The sequence below is a fragment of the Tasmannia lanceolata genome, unplaced genomic scaffold (assembly GCF_043159265.1).
Source record: "Tasmannia lanceolata isolate RefF3 unplaced genomic scaffold, GAP_Taslan_0.1 ptg000011l, whole genome shotgun sequence".
NCBI classification, from domain to species: domain Eukaryota; kingdom Viridiplantae; phylum Streptophyta; class Magnoliopsida; order Canellales; family Winteraceae; genus Tasmannia; species Tasmannia lanceolata.
The window spans coordinates 24637074-24660403 of record NW_027518688.1 but is presented as its reverse complement, the minus strand read 5'-3'; the positions used below and the strand labels follow the sequence as shown (position 1 = coordinate 24660403).

Below are 23330 nucleotides of genomic sequence, written 5' to 3'. Positions count from 1 at the left end.
AGTAGCAATGCTTGCAAGTCATCATCATTAATGACGACATGTAAGCAGTTTAAGCCTCTAGCTCATTGGTAAAAGGATTTGTTGCTCAACCAAGAGATCATAGGCTCAATCCTAGCTTACCCACACCCACCCACACACATTACAAAAAAAACCTTATCAGGCATGTCATTCGGCGGCTTGGCGTCATCACCTTCAATGAGTATATACAAATCCTTACAATAAAGGATCTTCCAATATCATATAATTTGACCTATTAAGCCTGACTATAATATCTTGCAGAACCCTCCATTTTAATCTATGCTAAACACACTCCTAAACAACTCATGCTCTGATACCACTTGATACGTGATAGTGGCCAAGGACACTGATTTCAGCCCATCTTGGGCCATCCGAATTAGGCAAAGGATGAAGCTAATGGAAAGCTTTGACAATTAAAAGCATGCGATGGCATCTCAAAAATCTTGGGCCCGTTGGATGCCTCTAAAAGTAAAATATGATTATTCGCAAATAATCAGTAGTAAATAAATTTGATATAACGAAGGGGTCCCCAATGAGGCCCCATTTGTAGATGAATTCGCAAATAAGGCCCAAGCAACAAAAGCTGAAGCACAGCGAGGAGAAAACAAGAAACCAACAAAGAGAAGGTTTTGCTTAAACACAACGAAGGAATCACATTCTTTCCAGATTTTATGGTTAATATTCGTGGTTTCCCTGAATCTGTTGAACAGAGTGGATCCCCATCGGGTGACATATTTTAACATCCCCATTGGGTGACATAAACCAGGATTGTAAAATCTAAACCTGGATCTTATGATTCCAGGATTGTGAAATCAAGGTTTCAGGGCATGTTTGGGCCTAGAAATTTTCTTTTCTTAGAAAATACAATTCCTAAAAAAATTAGAAATATAAGGGACCGTTTGGATACGAGGATTTTAGAATCTTGGATTTCCTCAAAATCCTGGATGGCAGACAAGGGAAGAAGGAGACCGTCCCATCGTTTTCCAACTTCTCACCTGATCGTCCTAAATTCAGGTTTTCAAAATCTCAAGATGAGGGAGAAATTTCTAGAACCTGGATTTCTTACTCCAAATAAAATCCAGAAATTAACACTAATTTCAAACTAAAACCTGGATTAAAAAATCCAGGTATCCAACTCCCACATTGATCCACTAACCCTGTCAACCTTCCCTTCCATCACTTTTTTTCTTCCTCCGCTCCTTAAGCCTTCCTATCGCTTTCCAGGATTCAGGAGTATCAAAATTTTCAAGAATCCTTCAAATTCGGATCCACTGTTGCATTTCAAATTCTCCACATGGTAGCCATAAAAAATATAGAAAATAAATTGTTTTCCTAAGAGATCGAGGTAATAAATAAAGCTTACATAGCAGATATTTACATAGCTAAGATGGAGAGATTCAAAAGAGAACTTGCCTGCTTGACTTTTAAGAACCGATAGGGAATTTGCAAAGGCTCACCACCCTCCAGCAGAAATAAGAGAGGATAAAAAAAGTGAAGAAACCACAAAGATTTATGCATTCCTTTCAAGTGTTTTTTAACAGGAGTTACTGTTATCTTTCCATGTCAAAATTGCGGTTGTAAAAGGTAGGCATTTATATTTCAAGTTTACTGCCTCAGTTAAAGAACTTGTGATGCCAACATGTAGCTTTTCATTGGTGCACAATATAATTTGGTAGACATTTGCAGCTAAGTAACAAAAGATTGTGCAACCACAAATCAAATATGCTGAAGAAACAACCCCCGACCCACCTGAATATGATGAAGACGATTTTCCAGACACTTGCGCAGCACCACCTTGACTGAATGATCCTAGCCTCTTGATCTGGGCTAAAATGTAATTTTTTCGGCAGGGCATGAAGACCAGATCAAAGGTCCCACTCACACGTCCACATGTGGGACCCAAAGTTGTCTTGAGTGTAGAAAAAGATTCAGCTGAAGGGATGACAGAAGCCAATCTTCCATCCCAACCACTTTGAATTTGTGTCCAAAACCAAACAAAAAAGTATTTTGTCTCTTAACAAAGAGAATCCAAAAGGTTAAAACACTATTGTCTGCCAAGTTTTACTGAGTTTTTACCTAGCTTTTCTCTGTCTGGAAAGGAGTTATTATTTCTTAAAGGACTCTCTTAGCAATAGAACATGACTTTCTTCACGTTGTCCTTGAGAGCAGGGAGAGGCCTCACATTGGCATTCCCTGCCGCTACGCGCATACTGCGGGCCCCGCCAGGGGGACCACCACGTCCAGCTGCACCACTCGTCAATGAGCCACTGTCGGATGTCTCCGGTTCCATGTAGAAGCGAGCACGGAAGGCTGCCAGATGAGCATAGTACGCCGGTGGCACTGCCAAATCAAAGAAAAATACACCCAAATTAGCAAACTATATTGACTTTCTGTTGCAGAAAAACACCAAAGCAAAGAAAAAAACAACCAAATTAGCAACTATATTGGGTTTCTGTTGCAGAAAAACACCAGAGCAAAGACAAATACACCCAAATTAGCAACCATTTTGACCATTTGTGATGCAGGAAAACGCCAAAGCAAAGAAAAATACACCCAAATTAGCAACCATAGTGACCATTTTGTCTTATAGAAAAACCCACATAAAAGTAGAAAATCCAAACAAAAGATGAAGAATACAGTATGGGAGGCAGACTTACCAATAGAGACGGAACGGGTGCACCTTGCATAGCTGTAGAAAAGAAACCAAGATTAATTCAAGTCAATTAGAAAACAATGTCATCAAAGAAGAATAATTAAAATGTTGGAAAAAGCACGTAAAAAAGACACAGAAAGTGGAGAGATCATACGTGTAGCAAAGGTTGTTTGTCAGAGATTGCAGCCCATCCGCGGTGAAATTGTTCTCGTCCCACAACACATGATAATGGGCAGGACGGCTTGTACCCTTTTAAGTTATTTACCATCATAACCATTAATCAGCATTTGATACCACCAAAGAGAAGAAAATATTCAAGAATTCAAGCATAGGAAGGACGAAAAAAAATTTACCTGAATGCCTGCATGGCTGCACAAATAGAAATCAAACTCCGTTGGGTGGCAGATCTTCGTATCAACAACAGTTCCTGCAATTTAATGAGAATGGGATATGATTAATTAGAAATATCAAATACCAAATAAAAAATGAATAAAAAGCATTTAAAGTCAATAAGAACATCATTATTATCTTACCTGGTAATATATTACCACTCTTATCAACAGAATACCGATCCTGATGGTTGTTGGCAAACAGGCGTGTATGGTGACGTTTTTGAACCACAACAAAAGTTACAGGTGGTTGATAATTTGGTTCGAGCGACGCACATGCCTGAAGAGACAAATGAATCAGCCAACAAAAACTAGCTCAAAGGGCAAAGAAACCAAAATGGCAATCAGTGAACTCAAACTGAATAACAGATTAAATGGAAAAGTAGATGCCCTGGGTAGGTTTCAAATGAAATTAATGTAGCGGTCACATACCTTCCGAATTGCATCCAGTTCATACAGTAAGACTTGATAAAATTGGCCTTCCGACACACCGTCCCTGCACATACAGCATCATTAGCCCAGAGTGTCGTAAAATGGGGAACTAAAATACAAGCAAGACCTCGAGAAAAAAAATTACCTATAGAATATAATGCGCTGTGGTTTCTGCCCAGTTGCCCTTCTGAAGGAGATAAGAAGATCCCTGTAAACAAGAACATTTTATTAATCGTAAACACATCTCTTTGTTTTTAATCAGATCAAACTTCAGATAACGGATACCGGCAACTTTAACAAAGTGTACGACAAAAGGATGACATACTTGATCATTCCACCAGTCATAGGTCCGCGTACTGGATCTTGCCAGACTTTAAACAGATCTTGGATAAGTTCCTGACGATGTGCTTGGGCACAAACCAAACCTGCATATTTCGTAACCTCTGGCCAATCTTGCGAGGCCACAACCTGCAAGGGGTTGCTTTGTTTAGATGGAAGCAAAAACTAAGAACAAAGCATTGCATTTCAACACAGATGTCCAAAAGAAGGGTACAACCACACACTATGGAAGCATATAATGCAGGAAGTTTCAATCAATGAATGGTCATCTTACCGCTGCAATAGAGGGGCTGGAATCCTCGCCAGGATGTGGATGAGTTACGTCAGCACCAAAGATAATTGTAGGCCTGTCACTGACCAAAGGTATGCGCCTTGACAATGCATCAACAAGAACAGTATTCCTCCCACCAACCTGTCCAACAATAAAACAATCAATAAAAAATGGGGAAAAAACAAAGAGAAAAAAAAAATAGTTCTAAAGAGGGGTTTGACAAAAATTTAGAACATTGCAACAGCCTACCTTGACATTGATCTTCAAGGCGACATTTGCCAAATATTGTTTGCTCATCCTAAATACATGTTTGGTCAGGCAACACTGTGAAACTAATCCAAGATCTGTCTCACAGATCCTTTTCAAATCCCCTGGAACAAAGACATCGTGGCTCAAAATAAAAACAATGAAATACAAGAGAAGGACAGGATTACAGTTGAAGAAAACAGCATTATTATTGATAGCATTTTATTCAGCACTACTACAAGAGAATGAAATGTATAATCATACCATAAAGAGAACCATTATTGTCAGGCAAAATTACAATCAGCAAATCAAGTTCTTTCCCAACTGGCCGTAGTCTTTTCATGGCCTCCTCGTAACGTCCTTTTAGTGCCCGTTCCACCTGATCAGGGCGAGACGAGAATGCTGGAAGTATGGGTTCAGCAACAAATTGCTGCACAAATTCAAATGATCAATATTGTACTTTTAAACAGCACTCAGGAGATAAGAAAGAAACTCACAAAACAAAATATATGAGCACATATTTGAAACATACCATGCCAGAAATATGACACATTTGAGCAAGCTCCTGACAAAATCCACGAGCAACATTCTCTTGCACATTACGTGAAAAATTTATGCACATCCAACTGTTAACAGTTCCACCATTGACCATTTTCTGCAGTAGATAAAATAATTAAACAGTGCATGAACAAAGGTACTTCATAGAATCAACAACAATAATTTATGTTTTAATAACTACAAGTTAAGCCCAAACAAAAGTAAATGAGAAGTAGGATTGGTTCAAATAGACTGAATTAAAGAAATCCTTCCTAGAAAAACCAAACACATTAAACCCTAATCTACAAGAGAAAACAGAATAAACAGCAATCAGGTAGCGGCAATCAATTATTTAGCATCGACTATCTTGACTTCTTCTTCAATAGCAAAAAGTCCCAGACACTTTTATGGACATAACACAACAAAATCAAATTGTAAACAGTAAAAGTTACTTCATCCATATAATAGAACTAAGGAAAAAGTTGGAAAGGTGAAATGTCATGCAGTAGAGGAGATCTGTTGAAATAAGATGAAATTATGAAACTAAAGACTGAAAAAACCTGTTGTAGCACATCATGTAAGTGTCAACTAAAGTCTCAAGCTATATAATAGAACTACAAAGAAAAAGGGAAACGATAGAGTTCTGGACTTCTGGGGAGCAGCACAGATTTTAGCTTCAGTGATTGCCATACGGTAGATATGGATGATTTATCATAACAAGTCTAAAATTCTCTTAATGAATGGTAGTCCACCAAACTGTATCTTGCATAAAATATCTGCTTATTCTAACAATCATTATATTTATATCCAAGAATCCAGCTGCCATGAGGCTCCTATACTTCAAAACAGTCACAAATATCTTCCACATTTTCAAAATATCAAGGTATTTCGCAAATTTTTAATAAAACGACATTATCCAAATAAATGGTTATTTTGAGAATTCATTGGTATATCTCAATTTTTATTTTTTATTGCAAAAATATTACGAAAATACCATGATAAATCCATGATATTTCTTGATAAATTTTATTTTTAATTATTCTAAAATTTTCATTTTTTTCCAAATTTTCCCAATATAAAGCCCAGAATTAGTAAAAAAAAATCCCAAGATACAACCCTTTCCCAACAAATTCCCAAAACACATATTTATTGATGTCACACAAAAGGAACAGATTAGACATTACAAACATTACATTATCCAAGCACTCTAAAATGTGTTATGCAGATGTCAAATGATCTATCACATTGTCGGAATTCAGGTTTAGCATTTAGGCAATGGAAAAAAAAGCACGTTAATGGGACTTATACTAACATATTTGCTAGCTCAGCCAGCAACAAAATCACAAACAATTACTTTGTGACTTCTAACTGTTTGGTAAAATCTGGTTTTTGGTACGGGTGGGAGGGTTAAAACAAAGTATCAGTCTTCAACAATTCAGGTTGGGAGTCAGTCAAATAAAGTAGTTATTTCTGAATTACTTACAAAATAGATCATACCTTATTCATCATATTCCACTGACCCACTTGGGGCAGGCAATCCCTCTCTCTCCCAGTGTCATGGTACTTTAGCTGCAAAACATATTACAAACCACTATGAGCAACAGAATCACTTACAATGGGTGCAAACTTTTCTTTTTGAAAGACAAGGACGGTACAGAGCAGAGAAGGCCATACTCTCAAAAGATATTTATAGAAGGAGGCAGATATGTCATTTGTGCAGGAAGCCAAAGAGGGGTGACAGTGGGTGCCAAGTGACATTACCAATTGGTGGACTATGAAGGGTAGAGTGCCGCACTCTAAAAGACTACCAACAAAATCCAGCAGATATTTCACTGGGAATCAAATGAGGTGACAGTGGGAGCGAAATGCCATGCTAAATGGTGGACTGATTAAATTAAATATTCCACTTACCCAAGGTGCAGGCAAAATACGCGCTTCAACTGAAGCAAGTTTCTCGTTGATTTTGATCCCAAACTCTCTTGCATATGGGTCCTTATCATAAGCATTGTGATGAACCGTCTGAAGCAAAATTGAGGTTTTAGAACACATAGAATCCATCTACTAGGATAAATATGCATATATATAATTACAGAAACATAGCACAAGTCCAATTTAGAATAACAAATAAAAAAACTACAGAGTTGGTTTGTGTATATACAGAGTTGTTTTGTGGGTATATAGCACAAGTCCAATTACAGAAATATAGCACAAGTCCAATTAGAGAGTTAATATGGGTATATAATTACAGAAATATAGCACAAGTCCAATTTAGAATAACAAATAAAAAACTACAGAGTTGGTTGTGTATCTAATTACAGAAACATGGCACGAGTCCTGGCGCACTGTGGTGTGGAGAAATGGCCAACGGCATCTCTTCGTTTTTGGCACATAAGACATTTTAGAATTTTGGGATTTTTTGTTATAAGTTCTCTTTCTAGACGAAGCCAGATAAGTTCCTGGTAACATTCTTGGGGGAACATTGGCTGCTGCTTCAAGTTACTCGTCAGGAGGGCCTTTTACGAGAAAAAATAACTATCGTAAGCCAAGCCACACGCTAATCACAATCTCCACACACAACCACCTCGACTGGCTACTTGCTGTGGCAAATCACCAGTCGGCAGTCCGTTCCATGTGCATGTGCCAGCCATTTTGCTTTGCCATATTTTGCCTTTTCCCAGAGGGGGCTGTTAGCATACAATGGACACTTTATTTTGAAACAAAAAAATCTATGGGAAATTATTTTTCCTAAGGTACCAAATTTTCCATAGAATTTATTTTCCAAAATAAAAAATTCAACATTTTTTCAGGGAAAATTCCAACTCTACCAGACCTCAGAATATTTAACATAAATTTTTTTCATAGATCCAAACAGCCCCTGGATTAAATAACTAACCATGTTTTAGGTTTTATTTAGAGATTTGGTAATCGTATGATGTTAAAAACAATCAGAACCTTTAAGTAATAAGAATGTCTAATATTGGCTTACAACAAACAACAGATTTCGAGAAGAAAATGGTCCCAGTTTGAAGCTTGCTGTCTAGGATGACTGCAGGGTGTGTTGGCTGAAGCAGTTGGGAACCTTCAAATTATGGGAGTCCACCTTTTCAGCCAGAAGGATCAATGGACTCCGAAGCCCATCAACCGCTATCAATCTTTCCCTTAAAAAGGTGGAGCAACTTGCCACTATAGACAACAGATGGCATATAACAACCAACAAGAACCACCTCCTAACAAGTAGGGATCTAAGTAACAAATATTGTTCTCAAGAACTTCTCGACAAAGGAAATTCTCAGGGTATATTAATTTTTTATTTTGTCAGACTTTTATAGGAAAAAAATAAAATAACTTAAAACTATATAATATTAATTTAAGAAAAATAAAAAATACTGTAATATTGTGATATTGTTCGTGGTAAATGATACAAACGGAAATACCACTATATTTTTTAAAATCTCAGCATTATTTCGGGATATTGTTGTTCCATCAAAGTTTCAAGATAAAATCACAATATTTTCAAAATAAGGGAGATATTTGTGACATAGGCGGGGATTAGTTAATAATTAACGACAACTAAATGCTTAGATTTCAAACTAAACAGGAACAGAATAGTTTTTTTTTTAATGATGAACAGAATAGTTTTACTATGATAATTTCACAAAAAAAGGGAAATGATATTTTCACTTCCTCTGCAGTACTCATTCGCCTCCCTTATAACGTGAACAGTGGGCAACTTTAACGCCTTTTGACGTCAAATCATGTTAAAAGTGGGGCGAATGCGTACTGCAGGGGGGGTGAAAATATCATCGCCCAAAAAAATTGCATGCAATACATAGGACTGACAAAAACCAGAAATCATTAATTAATATTAGCATTAATGAATTCAAACATCCTTAAGATGACTTCGTTATCTGAACTTGTTCTAATGAAAAACAAACAAAAACTAATGATGAACTATATTGCAGCATCACACAGTAGATAATTGTAGAAAAACAACTAATAATTTGAAAACATATTCATCACGATACAAGTGGGTATTAATAAATCCAAGGAAAATAAAACAAATAATTTAAAGATTCCTAAAAAAAATCAACGCCATTAAAAAGAGTTACATTGAGTAACTAAGAAGAAAATGGTGAAAATGTGGCAGCCAAAGGCTTTATCAAAATACCCCCCACTTTGGGTCTATGCTGTGTGGATGTGATCAGGTCAATAGATCCAACCGGAAACGACAAGTCAGAATCATTGACAATAATCCCACCTCATTCAGATGATTCAAGCCCCTTCAACCATCAAACTCTATGCTGTGTGGATGTGATCAGGTCAATAGATCCAACCAGAAACGACAAGTCAGAATCATTGACAATAATCCCACCTCATTCAGATGATTCAAGCCCCTTCAACCATCAAACTCGTGTATAGGGTTCCACCAAAAAGCGCTGAGCCGTTAATCTTTGCAGTCCCATGGGCCATGGGACCATTCACCATGTGGGTCTCCACACGAAGGTCTACAAGATCAACGGTCTAGACTACACATATTTTCCCTAGTGGGACACACTAATAGACTTCTCGCCTAATCAGGACTCAATAAAGAAACAAAGATTCTTTAAGTTGTCAATTTCAGAAACAAAGTACAGAGTGCAGACAAATCAAACTATTTAACTACAATGATACCCATCGCATCATGTGTAGCTTAGTCCGAATCCCATCTGAAATTAAATCAGTTTCCCAAACCACCAAGCAGATTTCTGTTAGGTATCAATTTGGGCACGCCAGAGTTGAACATAAGTAATGGAAACAAAAGACAAATAGGACAATTGATAGTAGAAATATGGAACAGCAGTAAAGGGTTATTGTATGAAATTACATTTGTACGTATGATACTCTTACATTAGTACTGAAAACACATAATAAATTTATACCTGCAAAATATCAAGCTCACGATCGTGAGGACGTTGGCAAGTAACCTTAAGAAGATTAGTGATCTGCTTTTCATTTAATCTCTTCGAATATCGCTGCCCTTCGACAATCTTACACACCTGTAACCATTCACAGCTGACTGTCAGGCAGATTCACACATCACAAGGAATAAGGTCAGAGTTTCTGAATGTGTTGACCTCCATTGGAAGATAATTTGGCCTTTGTTGATTCCCAACTTGAAGACACGGCCATGTGGTGTGTTGTATGGCGAAACCATAGGTCTCTTGGAAATATTGAACGACAGATTTCATTGTACCTCTATCATCCACAGGGAAACTGTGGCGGTTTCAACAAGCAAAACAGTGAATCAACCTTGCCAGCAATACAATATATCTATCATAGAACACAAGGGAAAAATAAACATAAAGGTACTAGAAATTAATAGAAAACATATAAATTCTTACGTTAGCTCCCTTGTTGCCTGCGAAGTCAAACCAGAAATACGGTATTTTCTGCGCATGTTTCCGCGATGTGTAACCTCCACCTTGACACCTCTAAGGGCCTTTTTAATCTGGCAAATAAACCCCGGTAGATAAAATCAATTGTGCCACAAAAGGACGATGCAAACAATCTAGAAGGCGAGTCGGAAACACCACCTGAACCATCTACCTCAACTTAGATCAAACAAAAACAGTGAGTTTAATCCAGTTTCCAACAAAAAAAAAACCCTGAAAAATCTTCACCAAGGAAAAACAATGAAAACACACCTTCCGACTTCCGAGAACATGAAAAAGACAAAATTAGATCAAACAAAAACAGTGAGTTTAATCCAACAAAAAAATAAACCCCGAAAAATCTTCACCAAGGAAAAAAAATGAAAACACACCTTCCGAGAACATGAAAAAGACAAACCTCCAGGTTGAAAACAAAATAAAATAAAATACAATAACATTAATTTCGAAATAGTTCGCTAAAAAAATTCAGATATTTGCAAAATGATTGATGAAATCTCATCAGCATAGCAACTCCCACTAGAATTATAAGGAGCTCAGCAAGATCCAAAGCAACAAAAATAACAATGCAATGCAAACCTTCACACGATCAGAATCAGACAATGGTCTAGCTAAGACATCCCCCTTGCTCAAAAGCTGAGTTACAAAGTCTATGACTGGCAGTGGCTCGATGAAGGCAGTGGATGACATATCTGCAACATAAAAGAAACATACCTATTTAGAAATAGGAACACATGCTTACGGTACTTATCATGCCAGTTCTGTGGGAATGTACTAGTGGTATGTAAAAGGAACTTATTACAATATGCAGCCTGCATTTGGGAATCCATATGCAGGCTCTAATCTCTACAGTACACAAGGCACGTGCAGTGACCCAAACAGGCTCTATACATGAATGCAGCAACGGAAGGGTCAAGATATACCATCAGATTTAGAAACTGGATATATATGAGCATATTATATAAATACATATAGGGTCTGGGCATTGCAGTCTGGAGTGCAATTCAAACGGGCTACACCATAGTACATGTGGGCCCAAGATCACTAGAAGCTGCCTGTCATGGATGGTTAACGGCCCAAAATTAGCCATTGATCAAATGGCTAGGCTATCAATACTTCAATAGTCTGAGATGTTAGGACAATGAACAATCAATGGCCAACATCATTTTCTAGTGTGATGCCCATGTGTACAAACGCATGCCATGTGTAAAGAATAGAAATCCAGGCCGTGTTGGACATGGAACAGAGTATCACACAACCTTATGTGAATCTGCGATGGTACTCCCCACTTGGTCAAGTAGTTTTCTTAGTGTGTTGATAGTTAATTGGGAATTGTAACAGGATTTTAACAGCTAATTATAGAAGTGTAAAATGATGAACGTAGGGCCAAAAAGTAACCCACACCCCTATGTATGTACGTATACGTATCTGCGTGGGAAAATGATATCTGAATTGAATTCTATTGTTTCGACAACAGCACTCCTGACTTGACAAACACATTTTTATAGGCTGTTGATGACTTCTTAAGAAACGTGAAACCTTTTTTACAGCTAATTAGAAAGGTGCAAAATGAGAAAATGGTAATTAATAAAACAAGGAGTGGGCCCAGATTAACATACCAATGTTCAGTGATAAACCCATTTGGGTCGGCCGTATACTTTGGTAAAAACCACGCCAACTTTCCAACCCCTCCCCAAGTGGCTGCCTTTTCCCTAGATCAGGCGAATAAAAAGATCGGCCCACAGGGGAATACCTGTAACAATCATCCACCAAATAATTTAGTTAACTTGCATAGTCGAGGAATATTCAAATTGCTACAAAGAAGACTAGAACACTTCATGAAATACCTCGCAGTAGGAAGTTCTCGCAGCACAATATCAAGAACTTGAAGGGCTTCTTGAGGTGCATCTGCCTGCTTGCCAGCCAAAAACAATCCAAGGTGGTGTAGATCGGCACGGGCAGCTAACTTGATAACTACTCTGAACTGCCTTTCTGGCCTGAATCAGCAAAAAAATAGTCATGAAACTATGTCTGTATGATAGAAAGATAGAGACAGAGATACACAACAGAGATTCAAAATAAGAAGACACTCGAGCAGACCTAGGGCCGGCTTGGCCATCATCATCATCAGGCAGAACAATCGTAAACTCCCTCGAAGTAAAAGGCAGTGGTCCAGCCGTATAAAGACTCTTCCGACCATCATATGCTGGGAGTCGGCTTCCAAGATGTGAATCTTTGTACGTGTCCACCAGCCGCTGCATGACAGCCCGATTAACGCCACGTGAAGTAACTTCTGGCGTGATTGAGACCTAATAAAACAGAACTCAGAGATCAGAATGATGGTTCTTAAATTACTAATAAACAAAAGAAACCACAATACTTACATCATACTGGTGAAGGTCCTTATCAGGGAGCTCCGCAAAGAAATGATTTGCCTTAACCACGCACTTGGTCCCAGTGCTACCCTTCCCAGGGCGAAGTGGGAATCTCATAGATTTACTTGATGCAGCAGCAGGGACCACAGGCTGAATTGCCAGGCTAGACGTCTCCTCAGGCTGAATTGAAAGCTGCTGAAATTGCTGTGTTATTTCTTGAGGGGCCTGTTCTGGCGACCGAGATGAAGAAGAACTGGGTTGTGAGGATTCTGTCGGTTTCCCAGAAGGGGCCTTCTGGGTGGGATATCTGGCTTGGTATGGAGCCTGGGAAGCTTGGTGCAGCTCGGGAACCGGTGGCATGGAAGACGAGCCGCCAGTGCGAACACTTGCAGCACTGCCACCACCACCACCTCGGCGCATCCCGCCAGTTTCAGGCATGACACCACTTGATTGCTGAAATGGAACTCCACCATGTGGCATACCTGCTCCACGCCCTTGATATTCAGTGGGTGGGACACCAGATTGCTGAGGTGCCATCCCGCCACGTTGCTGCTGAGGTGCCATCCCACCACGGCCCTGATAATATCCTCCGCCACGGCCTCCTCCTTGCTGAGGCTGAGGGGCAGTAGGGCCCCCAACACCTCTCCCTCCTTGCTGAGGCTGAGGAGAAGTAGGGCCCCCTACACCTCTCCCTCCTTGCTGAGGCTGAGGGGCAGTAGGGGCCCCAACACCTCTTCCTCCCTGATACCCTCCTCCTCCGAGTCCCTGCTGGGGTGGAGGAGCCCTTTCCACCGGGCGCGAGGCGCCACGGCCAGCACTCCCACTGGCTTCTTGAGAGCCAGAACTCTCTCCAGCAGAAGGTAGTTCAGTTCTCCTCTTCCTTGGCATGTTGATGGCTGCAGAATAACGTCAAATAAATCTTCAAGAATAGTAATACAAAACCATGGATCTTGAAGTAAATGTTTTACATGGTAAGAATTTTCTTATAAAAACCATAAAAGCCTGCTTGGAAAATAAAAAAAAAAAAAACACTGAAATCAGAGGGAAGAACCTATCACAAACAAGAAGCCTAAGATTATTTCACCTTAAGACGCATCCAGTTATAACAAAACCCATGAAACAATTATAAAAGCAAGTGGCCAATAAGAAAGCCTAAATTTCTACAAGACAGGAGGATGAAGCCGCTGATTTAGGTTTTGTTCTCTACCCTCTTAGTAACAAAAAACAAAACTCCGAAATGCAGAAACAAGGAGAATCAATCCAATCAACGTTTTAAAAGTTATGAACATCATACATTTCACCTATAATTTACCCCCACACAAAAACACTGAAGATGAAGAAAAAAGAAATTCCTCACCACGAATCGTGCATGAAACCCTAAATGTCAGATAACATACTCTTAACTTCCCGAAAACCTTTTTGGCTTCCCCCAAAACATATTAAAGCAACTCAAACGGCTCACATGGAACCGACAACAACCATTGGAATGCCCAGTCAAAAGGCAAGCAATAAAACCCTAGAAATCGTAACAGTAATGCACTAGTCTCCGTACCAAAGAACTTTAAAAAAAACTAGATGCTGAAACATAAGACATGTCCGATACATGCACATTTATCCAGAATAAAGGAACACCGAAGATTTACTCAAACCCTAAGTGCTGAAAAAAAAAAGGTAATGAAAAAAACACTGCGATTTTCACAAATCCACCCAAAACAACATGAAACAACCGCAAAAGACCAGATCGGAGATCATCACAACAGTGTGTCTACCAATCTACAGTCTCTAAAACAGATAAACCACCTAAGTAAACAAAACAGCAAACGAATAGCGCGAAAAAAAACGGCCGTCAAGCCAAAAACCCTAACCCTAACTCCATACATTAAATCTCAGTACAAATCAGTACACAGGTAAACATCAGTTACCGATAGAAGTCCGAGATCTGAAACCCTAAATGAAAACGAGAAAATAAAAATCCAAAACAATCAGACAAACTTCTACTGAAAACCTAACCCTGAATGTGTGAATGAAAAGCTACGATTCAGCACGAAATCACTCATATCTCTGCAGCAATCATCCGTATCAAAAAAAATCAAAACAAAAATGTAGAGAAACCTAGATCCAAAACGAAAAATAGAAGAAGAAAAACCGGATGACAAAACAGGAAAAGATAAACAGATGAGAGAAAATAAGGAAAAAAAAAGAGAGACAGATCTACAAATATCAAAGGTATCAGAGAGCTACATGAACAGATCTACAGAAAGAATAAGAAGAGAGAAAATACAGAGAAAGAGTAGAAAATCAACGAAAACCGCTTTCCGATGTACATAAAACCGGGAATAAAAGAGTAAAACAGCTGAAACAGGCCTCAATACCTGCAAAACCGCTCTCGGAAAACCGCTTTTCGGCTCGCCGTCACAGACAAAGCTCACAAAGACGAATCTGAAAGTGGTTTCAGAGTAAGAGCATTAGAAAACCCTTTTTCCCCTCAACACTGCTATTTAAAGGAAGGGTTTTCGAAAACGACAAAAACATTCCCCCTTTCTCTCACCTCTCTCTCTCTCTCCTACGTGGCGCTTATGTGTCTAATTTTGATGTCGTGGCTTAACCGTACGCCGACGTGGACGAAGCTAAGTGTCATTGTCTGACGTGGCATGTCAGCGTGGTTCCCGCCATGTTGACTCCACCACTTGGCACGTCGATGATTGGCCCACACTGATAGAGAAAATCATGATTAGAGGGTCTTAGTGATAAATGACTAAAATAATTGTATTTAGTTACCGGATTAAGTTAAACTCATCTGAATGAAATTACTGCAATACCCTGATGAATATAGATAATATGACGGATATGTAGGGACATTTTGGTCTTGCCAAGTCAGAGTTGATGGGCCCACCTGGCTTAGACAGGGGAATAGGGGAACGAGTCATGGTCGTATCGCCGAGATGTGACCGACAGACCGAGGGAGAGAGAGAGGACACGTGGATATTTTAGAGGCCAGTTCGGATGACGTGGCAGATTTTGATTAGGGATTTGAGTTCGGCTTAATTAGCTCGGAAGTGGCTCGGCCACTAAAAGGTGAGTCGTGGCGCACTTGGAGTTCGAGCCAATCAGATTAGCCGAGTCTGCGCTTTTTCTGTGTGACAGGATAAGAACGTGACATCGTGAAGAACACTTTTCTTTTTTTTAATAATTTATCGGCTCGGCTCTATTTTCGTAGTTATATGAATATTTTCGCACTCCCTCGTTTCTGTAATGGCACCCATATAAAATCTCTCCCTCAAGTCCTCAACCCTTTTATTTACTTGTGACAGCCCCTTTAGTGTATTTATGACTACTCGTTTACAGTAGATGGGGCTGTCCCAAGTAAAAAAGATTTTTGGTGCACGACCTATCCACATCTGGCCCAACAAACGAATGGTTTAGATCTCCCAAAACTTCCTTATAATATATAAATACCATATTTTTCCAAAGTCCCAAATAGGTTATGTTAGTAATGAGATAACAATGTTAGGATCTCTCCAAAATCTGACAAGATTGGAGCAATCTTCACCTTAAATTTACACATGCACTTTGGATTTTTCTGTATATCTCTTATCTTTTGGGAAGTTTCCTAATTTGCTCTATGTGTAGGAAACTACTCACTTGTTTGTGTTGAAGAATTAGAAGTCAAGAGGACCCCACCTCTTCACTTCATTGGCACCTTCACCATAGCATAGTGGGACCCACATTTGATTTATATGAACCTGTGGCTTTGCTTTGAATCTCTTATAACCCAAAGTTTACACCTATATCTGATAATGTATTGGTATGTAATTACAAAGCAAAGTTGGATTGTTGATATGAGTTTTGGATCATAAGATAAGCAATGGAACACCAATCAAATGGACGGTTAAGATCAATCAGAGGTGGGACACACTACTGCACAGTAGGGTATAGTTGGTCCCATCTATAATTGACCAAAATTTACCATTGATAGTCCTATCTTATGGCCTAAAAATCACTCCATTCAACCAATATGTGTATTTTACTACAGTAGAAAACTACTCAACCACAAAAATTCCACATTGTTGGATGCAAGGTTTGCTTGATTAGTGCAATCTTAAGGTAATTGAAGGTCTAAAGCAAGGCCTATCAAATGGATGGTTCAGATCAATCAAAGTTGGAAGTAATTGTGTTGTAGAAACTCGTGGTTTTAAATTTCGACCGAAAACCTAAATTTTGAATTTTAGTCAGAGACAAAAACCGAAATCGGGTATACCTGAAACGGGACAATTTTTTGGGTGAAGTGATATGTACACCCCTTCTGATTACTAGGGACACCAAGCGCCGGTGTATCAATGACTAAATGGGGGAGTTAATGTACTTGACGTCAGAAGAATCCAATGGGTTTGATTGCCACGTACACTAGCGCTAGCGCTGATTGTCCTTGGTGATCAAAACGGGTGTCAATATCACTTCCTTTTTTTGGCCGAATTTTAGTTTTTGCCAAATTTCATCCGAAATTCAAGGAAATTCATACGAAAAATCTTGTTTTTATTAATTAAATAAAAATTTCCCCAAATTTCAGTAATTTCAGCTAAATTTCTGTATGAAATTAAATATTATCCTAATTGATTTCGTTGGCCGAAATTTCGGTTTCGGTGAGGAGCGAAACACATTCCGAAACTGAAATTTGAAGGCACTATAAAAAGTAGGGTGCAGCTCGGGTCGGGTCGGATCTAATTTTTTACAGGAAAATCCGAGATTTGTAAATCGACCCTACCCAAGAAGCTGGGTCGGGTCAGGTTTCCATTTTTAAGTGTAGAATATTGACTAATTTTAAAGATCGGAAGATAAAAAAACAAATCTTCACATCAACAATCTCTAAATTGATGTCATCAAGTGTATAAATTAAAGGACACTATATTTTCACATAAAAGACATGATCACCTCAATGAAAACAATTGTATTCAAGATATATCTAAGAAAGTCACAGTACACCCATATGACTCGGGTCGGGTTTCGGATTTCTGGGATTTCTTTTTTCTTTAAGTCCGGCCCTATCCAAGACTCATGATTTCTATACCCGACCCATGTTATTTTCGGGTCGGGTCGGGTTTTACCCGACCCAAGTTGCAACCCTAGTAGAAAGTAGAAACATATACGCGTGGGATGACCAAAAAAAAGAGGATACCGATGTGCACTTTTAATTGAGCCGATATGTCATCGGCTTCAACAGGCTTTCCTTTCTTATTACTATATTTTAAAAATAAAAGCTCTTTTATTACCTTTATAAATAAATAAATTTAAACTTCAGTTATATGCTTTTTATGCCTTTACAGACCATATTTGAGTTTTTTTTTTTTTTCTTCTTCTTGGGGAAGAAATGATAGCTTCGAGGACGCTGAAACGAAGATTGCGTTGTACACGTGGCAGGATTAGAGAGGTTGTTAGTGCCCTAGTACGATCAGCTAAATACAGCCGTCCGATCTGCGGATGTTCACCTTACGGATCTCTGACGGCGATACGATATCGGCGGAAGAAGTAACGGAGCCGTTTAATAGCAGTTAAAGAGGCAATGCGTGCCAGCTGGGCAATGCGTGGCAAATGGATGGTGTAGGTTTAATGGGCTCCACTTTTCCGAATTTACAGTGCTATTTAAAACGAAAAGGGTTGTTATAAATTCGCACCCCCTGCAGGATAATTCGCACCACTTGTAACGATATTTGACATCAAAAAGCGTTAAATATAGGGGTGCGAATTTATCATCTCCCAAAGAAAAATGTCGCGTTATTGGAGATATTTTGCCCGTGAAATGTGGAAGGTTAACCTATTATAATTTGGAGGAATTCTAAAGTGAAGGGCGCCCTTGCAAAAAAGGCTGTAAGGGCGCCTTCATTGGCTGTAAATCACTAAAGTGAAGGAACATTATTGCTGAATTACAACCAATAGGAGCGCCCTTTCATCCCTATTTTGCAAGGGCGCTCTTCAGTTTAGAACTCCTCTTATATTTGTAACTGATTTCTACGGATTTGTGTAGTGGGCCCCATCCATAACAATCTTCAAGTACGGTCCAGATCTAACGTTATGTAGCCACGTGTACGGTAGAGGCGTCAGGAAAAAGACGAGTGACGATAAATCGACGAGAGAACTCGATTAGTTGCATTGAGAAAGTTGGGAGAAAGGACGCGCTTGATTAGGACCTCTAACGGTTGTATCGTTACGTGTCGGTTAAATATTGGTCAATTAATGTGGGGCCCATTCCGGACCGTACGTTCGTTAAAGGCCAGCTTGTCAAAGTTCTTGGAAGACACGTCCCTACGCTCGAAGCAGGCTTCCAACGGCTACTTAAACAAAAAGTAAAAAGTCATTACAGCACATTAATGTTGACGTTTAAGGGGAATGATTTATTTGCCCCCTTTGTTTACTTCGGACAGCCCCATATAGTGTAAAATAGTAGTCAGTGACTCATAGTCGCAAGGTTTTGAATTTCGGTTTTGGGGGTAATTTAGGTCCTCACGGAACCGAAATTTTAGCCGAAATCTAGAAATTTTGGCCGAAATTCAGTAAGGGCCCATTTGGATGCCGAGAAGATTTTGATTTGGAATTCTCACATTTGCAGCCCTTTTTGCGTTGACATTTGGATCTGATCAAATCCTTGAATTTTCAATTCATTGATTGATAGTGGAAAAAAATAGATTTCCAAATAAGAAATTGGAAATCCACAGATGCGGTAGTTTCCTTCACCCTTTTGGCTCCTCAACCTCTCTCCTGCAGCACGAATTACCCTCTTCCCTCTCTGTCTCCCTCAGCACATGAGTTGCCAGATCTCTTCATTGTGTACTGAAAACTCAATTCCAAATCCAAATTCAAAATCTGAGGTATCCAAACGACCCTAAGGGCATTTGAAATGTCGGTTTATTGGGCCGAAATTTCAGTAATTTCGGCTGAAATTATGTAAAGAAATAAAAAGAATATTTTTTTCAAAAATTTGATAAATTTCGGTTTCGGAATGTTTCAGTTTCTTTGCTCACCGAAATCCCAAGTTTGGATTTTGGCCGAAATTTAAAACCTTAGCCATAAATACATTGGATGGGTCGGTCCAGATTATAAAAAAAAAGGGGCGAATATATGACTTCCCGATATTTAATTCTGATTTGCTCACCTCATCAGCACCTTATGATATGGTGCGTACCAGTTCTCTCGGGCACAATTTGAACCCCACAAGACTATTCATCTAGTGGGCCCCATTTAAATCCATAGTGGTCAGAGAATCCGATCCACCTGATTTGGGAAGCTTCACTTGGGCCCATCCGACACAATTTCAACATGATCGGGATCCTTCATTTTTAGCAAAGACTAGACGTTGGCCCTATCATGTTTTGACAATTGCACTAACTCATCTTATTTCTTTTAAACATGTACAAGCGTCCATTATTTTTCAAAAAGTGGGCCCACTTCATAGGATGATCCTAACTGTTCATTTGTGGGCCACAACAAAAATCGGTTGTGCCCCAAAAATCATGTACATAGGATGGCCCGCACATTATGGAATCTCCATAGATAGGGGTTGAGATCATAAAGTAAGTTGTACTGTACTTTTTTGAAAAGTACCAGACTTTAAGACCACACTGTAAGGACATATATGTGCGATCAAGGCCGTTCAACTTGGTCCCATGCCGATTTAAAATAAAGAACTTCAAAAATTAATGACTCAGATCTAATGGGGTGACCCTGAAAGAGACTTGAAGGAACAAGGGACTAAGATGCCACCATCAAAGTGTTGTCAAAGACATTTGGTCGAACCTGTGGTCCTGTCAGAATAATGAATCGGATCACATAGACATGGTACAATTGGTGCCCATAGTGCTTATGCCCATATCTTTAGTAATTCCGCTTATTTAAATCTCCCATTTTCAATCTACTGATTGTGTAGTTAGGGATAAGTGCAATTTTTCGGCCGTGTCATTGCCACAATAGAGGCCTCCCAGTGGAAGGTCCAATTCATACTAATGTGTTTATCAAGGTTTCTCATTGTATTATTTCCCTAATTATCCGTTTTAGGGGGTCAATTAGATTATTAATATGGTTCCATCAAAATAATTTTGGCCTTTGGCAATCTATAGAATAAGCCAATCTTATCATTTCTCATCAAAATAATAACTTTAGATACATTGCACCTTTCTTTTTTTCTGTCTTTTCTCCAAAAGATTAATACAAAAACTTTGATTTGTTAAATTTGTCAGTATATAATTAGATGCTAATAGAAAAGGATCAGCCTAATAATTGACACTAAGCTCCTAATCTATACAATAGTATCTATTTATCTTACTCGTTGGATCATTTTACTTTGATCAAGATCATCATCAATCCCTCATCCTGATTGCCCTTTAAAAGGTTCTTGTATTCAAGGGGTGTTCCTCTCTCATCTTCTTTATGACTATGTCAAAGAGGATGATGAAGGAACCCTCTATTATAGATTGTAATATCTTTTTCTTTTCTTTTTCTCTGTTCTCTGGTCTTGGGGTCTGCCTAACCCCGATTACTAATCCAAAAAAAAAAAAGATCATCATCAATCCGTCCAATTCCATCCAAAAACTCCAATGATTTGATGCATTTAATCTATAATTCAGCACATGTGCGACAATTCGGCTCTGATACCATGTACTTCTAGTGACCCACACACTAAAAAATATTAATAATTCATTAATAATTCCTTAAAATATTGATAAATCATTAATTATTCCTCGCTCTCTCCCAAGGAAGGTCAATTTTATTATTTTATATGATACCCATATCTAAACAACCCCCAAGAAAAAAAATTAAATGCTAATTAGAGGTCTTAATCAACCTTTTTAAAACGAGATAAGAAGATAATGTTAACATTTATTCTTTTTTAAGTGCACACATTCAACCAAAGGCCAACGTCACAATGTCACCTTCTCTTTGTCCGAATGAGTCTCTTTTAAGCAAAACCCTCTAACCCAATATCAAAACAAAACCCTCAGTTGCTCTTCTTCCCATGAGTTATGGTCTTTGGTGGGCCCCACTCCTTATGTATCAATGCCCCCAAATTTGGTTGAATCTTTTCTTTAAAAGCTTATAATGGACAAAAGCTCATATGGGAATCTACGAACTTTCTAGAATTTTTCATAACACACGATTCGTTGTAGTCTTCCCAAGACCGCTTGTTGTTTTTTTAATCTCGTAGAGGAAATTAGTCAATTACACAGTTACCGATGTGTATACGAATCTGAAAGGTAAAAATAGGAACACATGATGGACCCTCTTATGTGTTGTTGTTTCCTAGTGATTCGTACCTGATAGTAGCAAACTTTGAGGTCACGGGTTCAATCTCTCACCAACCAAATAAATGAAGAAAGGACAGTTTTAATAGCCCGTTTGACCACCCCAATCAGTGGTCTCTCCAATCTATCTTAACACAAATTGGACTGTTGAGATCTATTGTATGATCACTTTGGACACCCTTCAAATCGACTTTAAGTAACAATTGGCAAAAGCCCACTGAACCAACGGTTCAGATTGGCCGATCCGAGGCCTACTTGCGCGAAAGCCCACATGGATGAATGGTTCTGATCATCACAAGTAGATGATGTGAATTGTGGAGATTGGAATGGGATACCGATGATCGGAAGGCTAAAAAGGAATGATAGTGGGGTTGGTGTAAAAATTATCTCTACTATTTGGTCAATGCTCACGCTAATCAAATGTTCCAGACTATTTGAATGATCAGATGGAAGTCTTTGTGATTGGTGGATTTATTGGGGCTAATGGGCATGCAGCCAATTGAATGGCCGATGTGGTTATACATGGAGTTGCCATGTATAACATGTAATGAAGATAAATGTGGGACACATGTGTTTGGGCCCTCAAGCTCATATAAGCTATATGAGCTTCAAGCTCACAATTATTTTCCTCTTTTTTCCCTCCAGCTCATATAAGCTATATGAGCTTGAGGGCCCACATTGTTAGAATGATCCAAAGCATTCATTTGAAAGGCCCTTACATAGATAGGGTGTGTACAAAAAATCAGCTCCATAGGTTCATCCTAACCCATCCGAAAGTGGAGGGCAAAATGGACAGACACCGTTTGCCACAAAATCTGCCCATTTTTGCCCTCCGCTTTTGGAGGGGTTAGGATGATCCAATAGAGCTGATTTTTGGTACACACCCTATCTATGATGGGGCCTTGCAAATGAATGGTTTTGATCACCATAAAAAATGTGGGACCCATGTGTTTGGGCCCTCAAGCTCATATAAGCTATATGAGCTTCAAGCTCATAATCATTTTCCTCCTCTTCAAAGTGATCTATACGGTTAAAGTGTTTGGTGCAAACAGAGTGAAGAGACCTAAAGGCAACATCAAATCTGCGTGTACTAGCTCTTGGACCTCAATTCTTCCAATTCATTTTTCTCCCCATGGAGTGGAGAAAGTACATCCCCTATAGTTGAAACATGTTTTCTACAATTGTTCTCGGCGATGATATATTCACGCCGCTCGTGGGATAATTCGCACCCCTTTTAATGTGAATTGATGTCAAAAGGCGCCACATACGCTCCTGTAAAGGGGTGTGATTTATGTAACGCCCCGGACTTTTGGAAATACCAACTCGGTGCGTAGAAGAATATTACATCATCTTT

At 38.9% G+C, this 23330-nt stretch overlaps 1 protein-coding gene across 1 annotated transcript; it reads right to left on the bottom strand.

Annotated features, from left to right (window-relative positions):
• Nucleotides 1-1510: 1510 nt before the first annotated feature.
• Nucleotides 1511-15179, bottom strand: LOC143886755 (protein argonaute 1A-like). The gene is made up of 23 exons (XM_077390867.1): nt 15062-15179; nt 12699-13585; nt 12415-12623; nt 12162-12311; nt 11934-12067; nt 10894-11006; nt 10267-10373; nt 10000-10138; nt 9805-9921; nt 6797-6904; nt 6383-6454; nt 4881-5003; nt 4613-4778; nt 4352-4473; nt 4106-4243; nt 3818-3960; nt 3638-3700; nt 3493-3556; nt 3205-3340; nt 3025-3098; nt 2826-2920; nt 2676-2707; nt 1511-2358 (listed from the first exon to the last, which is right to left on the bottom strand). The coding sequence occupies exons 2-23, from the start codon at nt 13575-13577 to the stop codon at nt 2144-2146; spliced, it is 3399 nt and encodes a 1132-aa protein (XP_077246982.1). The 5' UTR covers nt 13578-13585; nt 15062-15179; the 3' UTR covers nt 1511-2143.
• Between the last annotated feature and the right edge of the window lie 8151 nt (nt 15180-23330).

What these genes read in the sequence shown, in the direction of transcription:
- LOC143886755 (XM_077390867.1), bottom strand. Translation starts at nt 13,577, where the DNA reads ATGCCAAGGAAGAGGAGAACTGAACTACCTTCTGCTGGAGAGAGTTCT. An exon ending in GGGTTTATCACTGAACATTG is followed by an intron (nt 11,007 to 11,933) that starts GTATGTTAATCT and finishes TTTATGTTGCAG; the next exon opens with ATATGTCATCCACTGCCTTC. An exon ending in GTATTTTGCCTGCACCTTGG is followed by an intron (nt 6,455 to 6,796) that starts GTAAGTGGAATA and finishes TATGTTTTGCAG; the next exon opens with CTAAAGTACCATGACACTGG.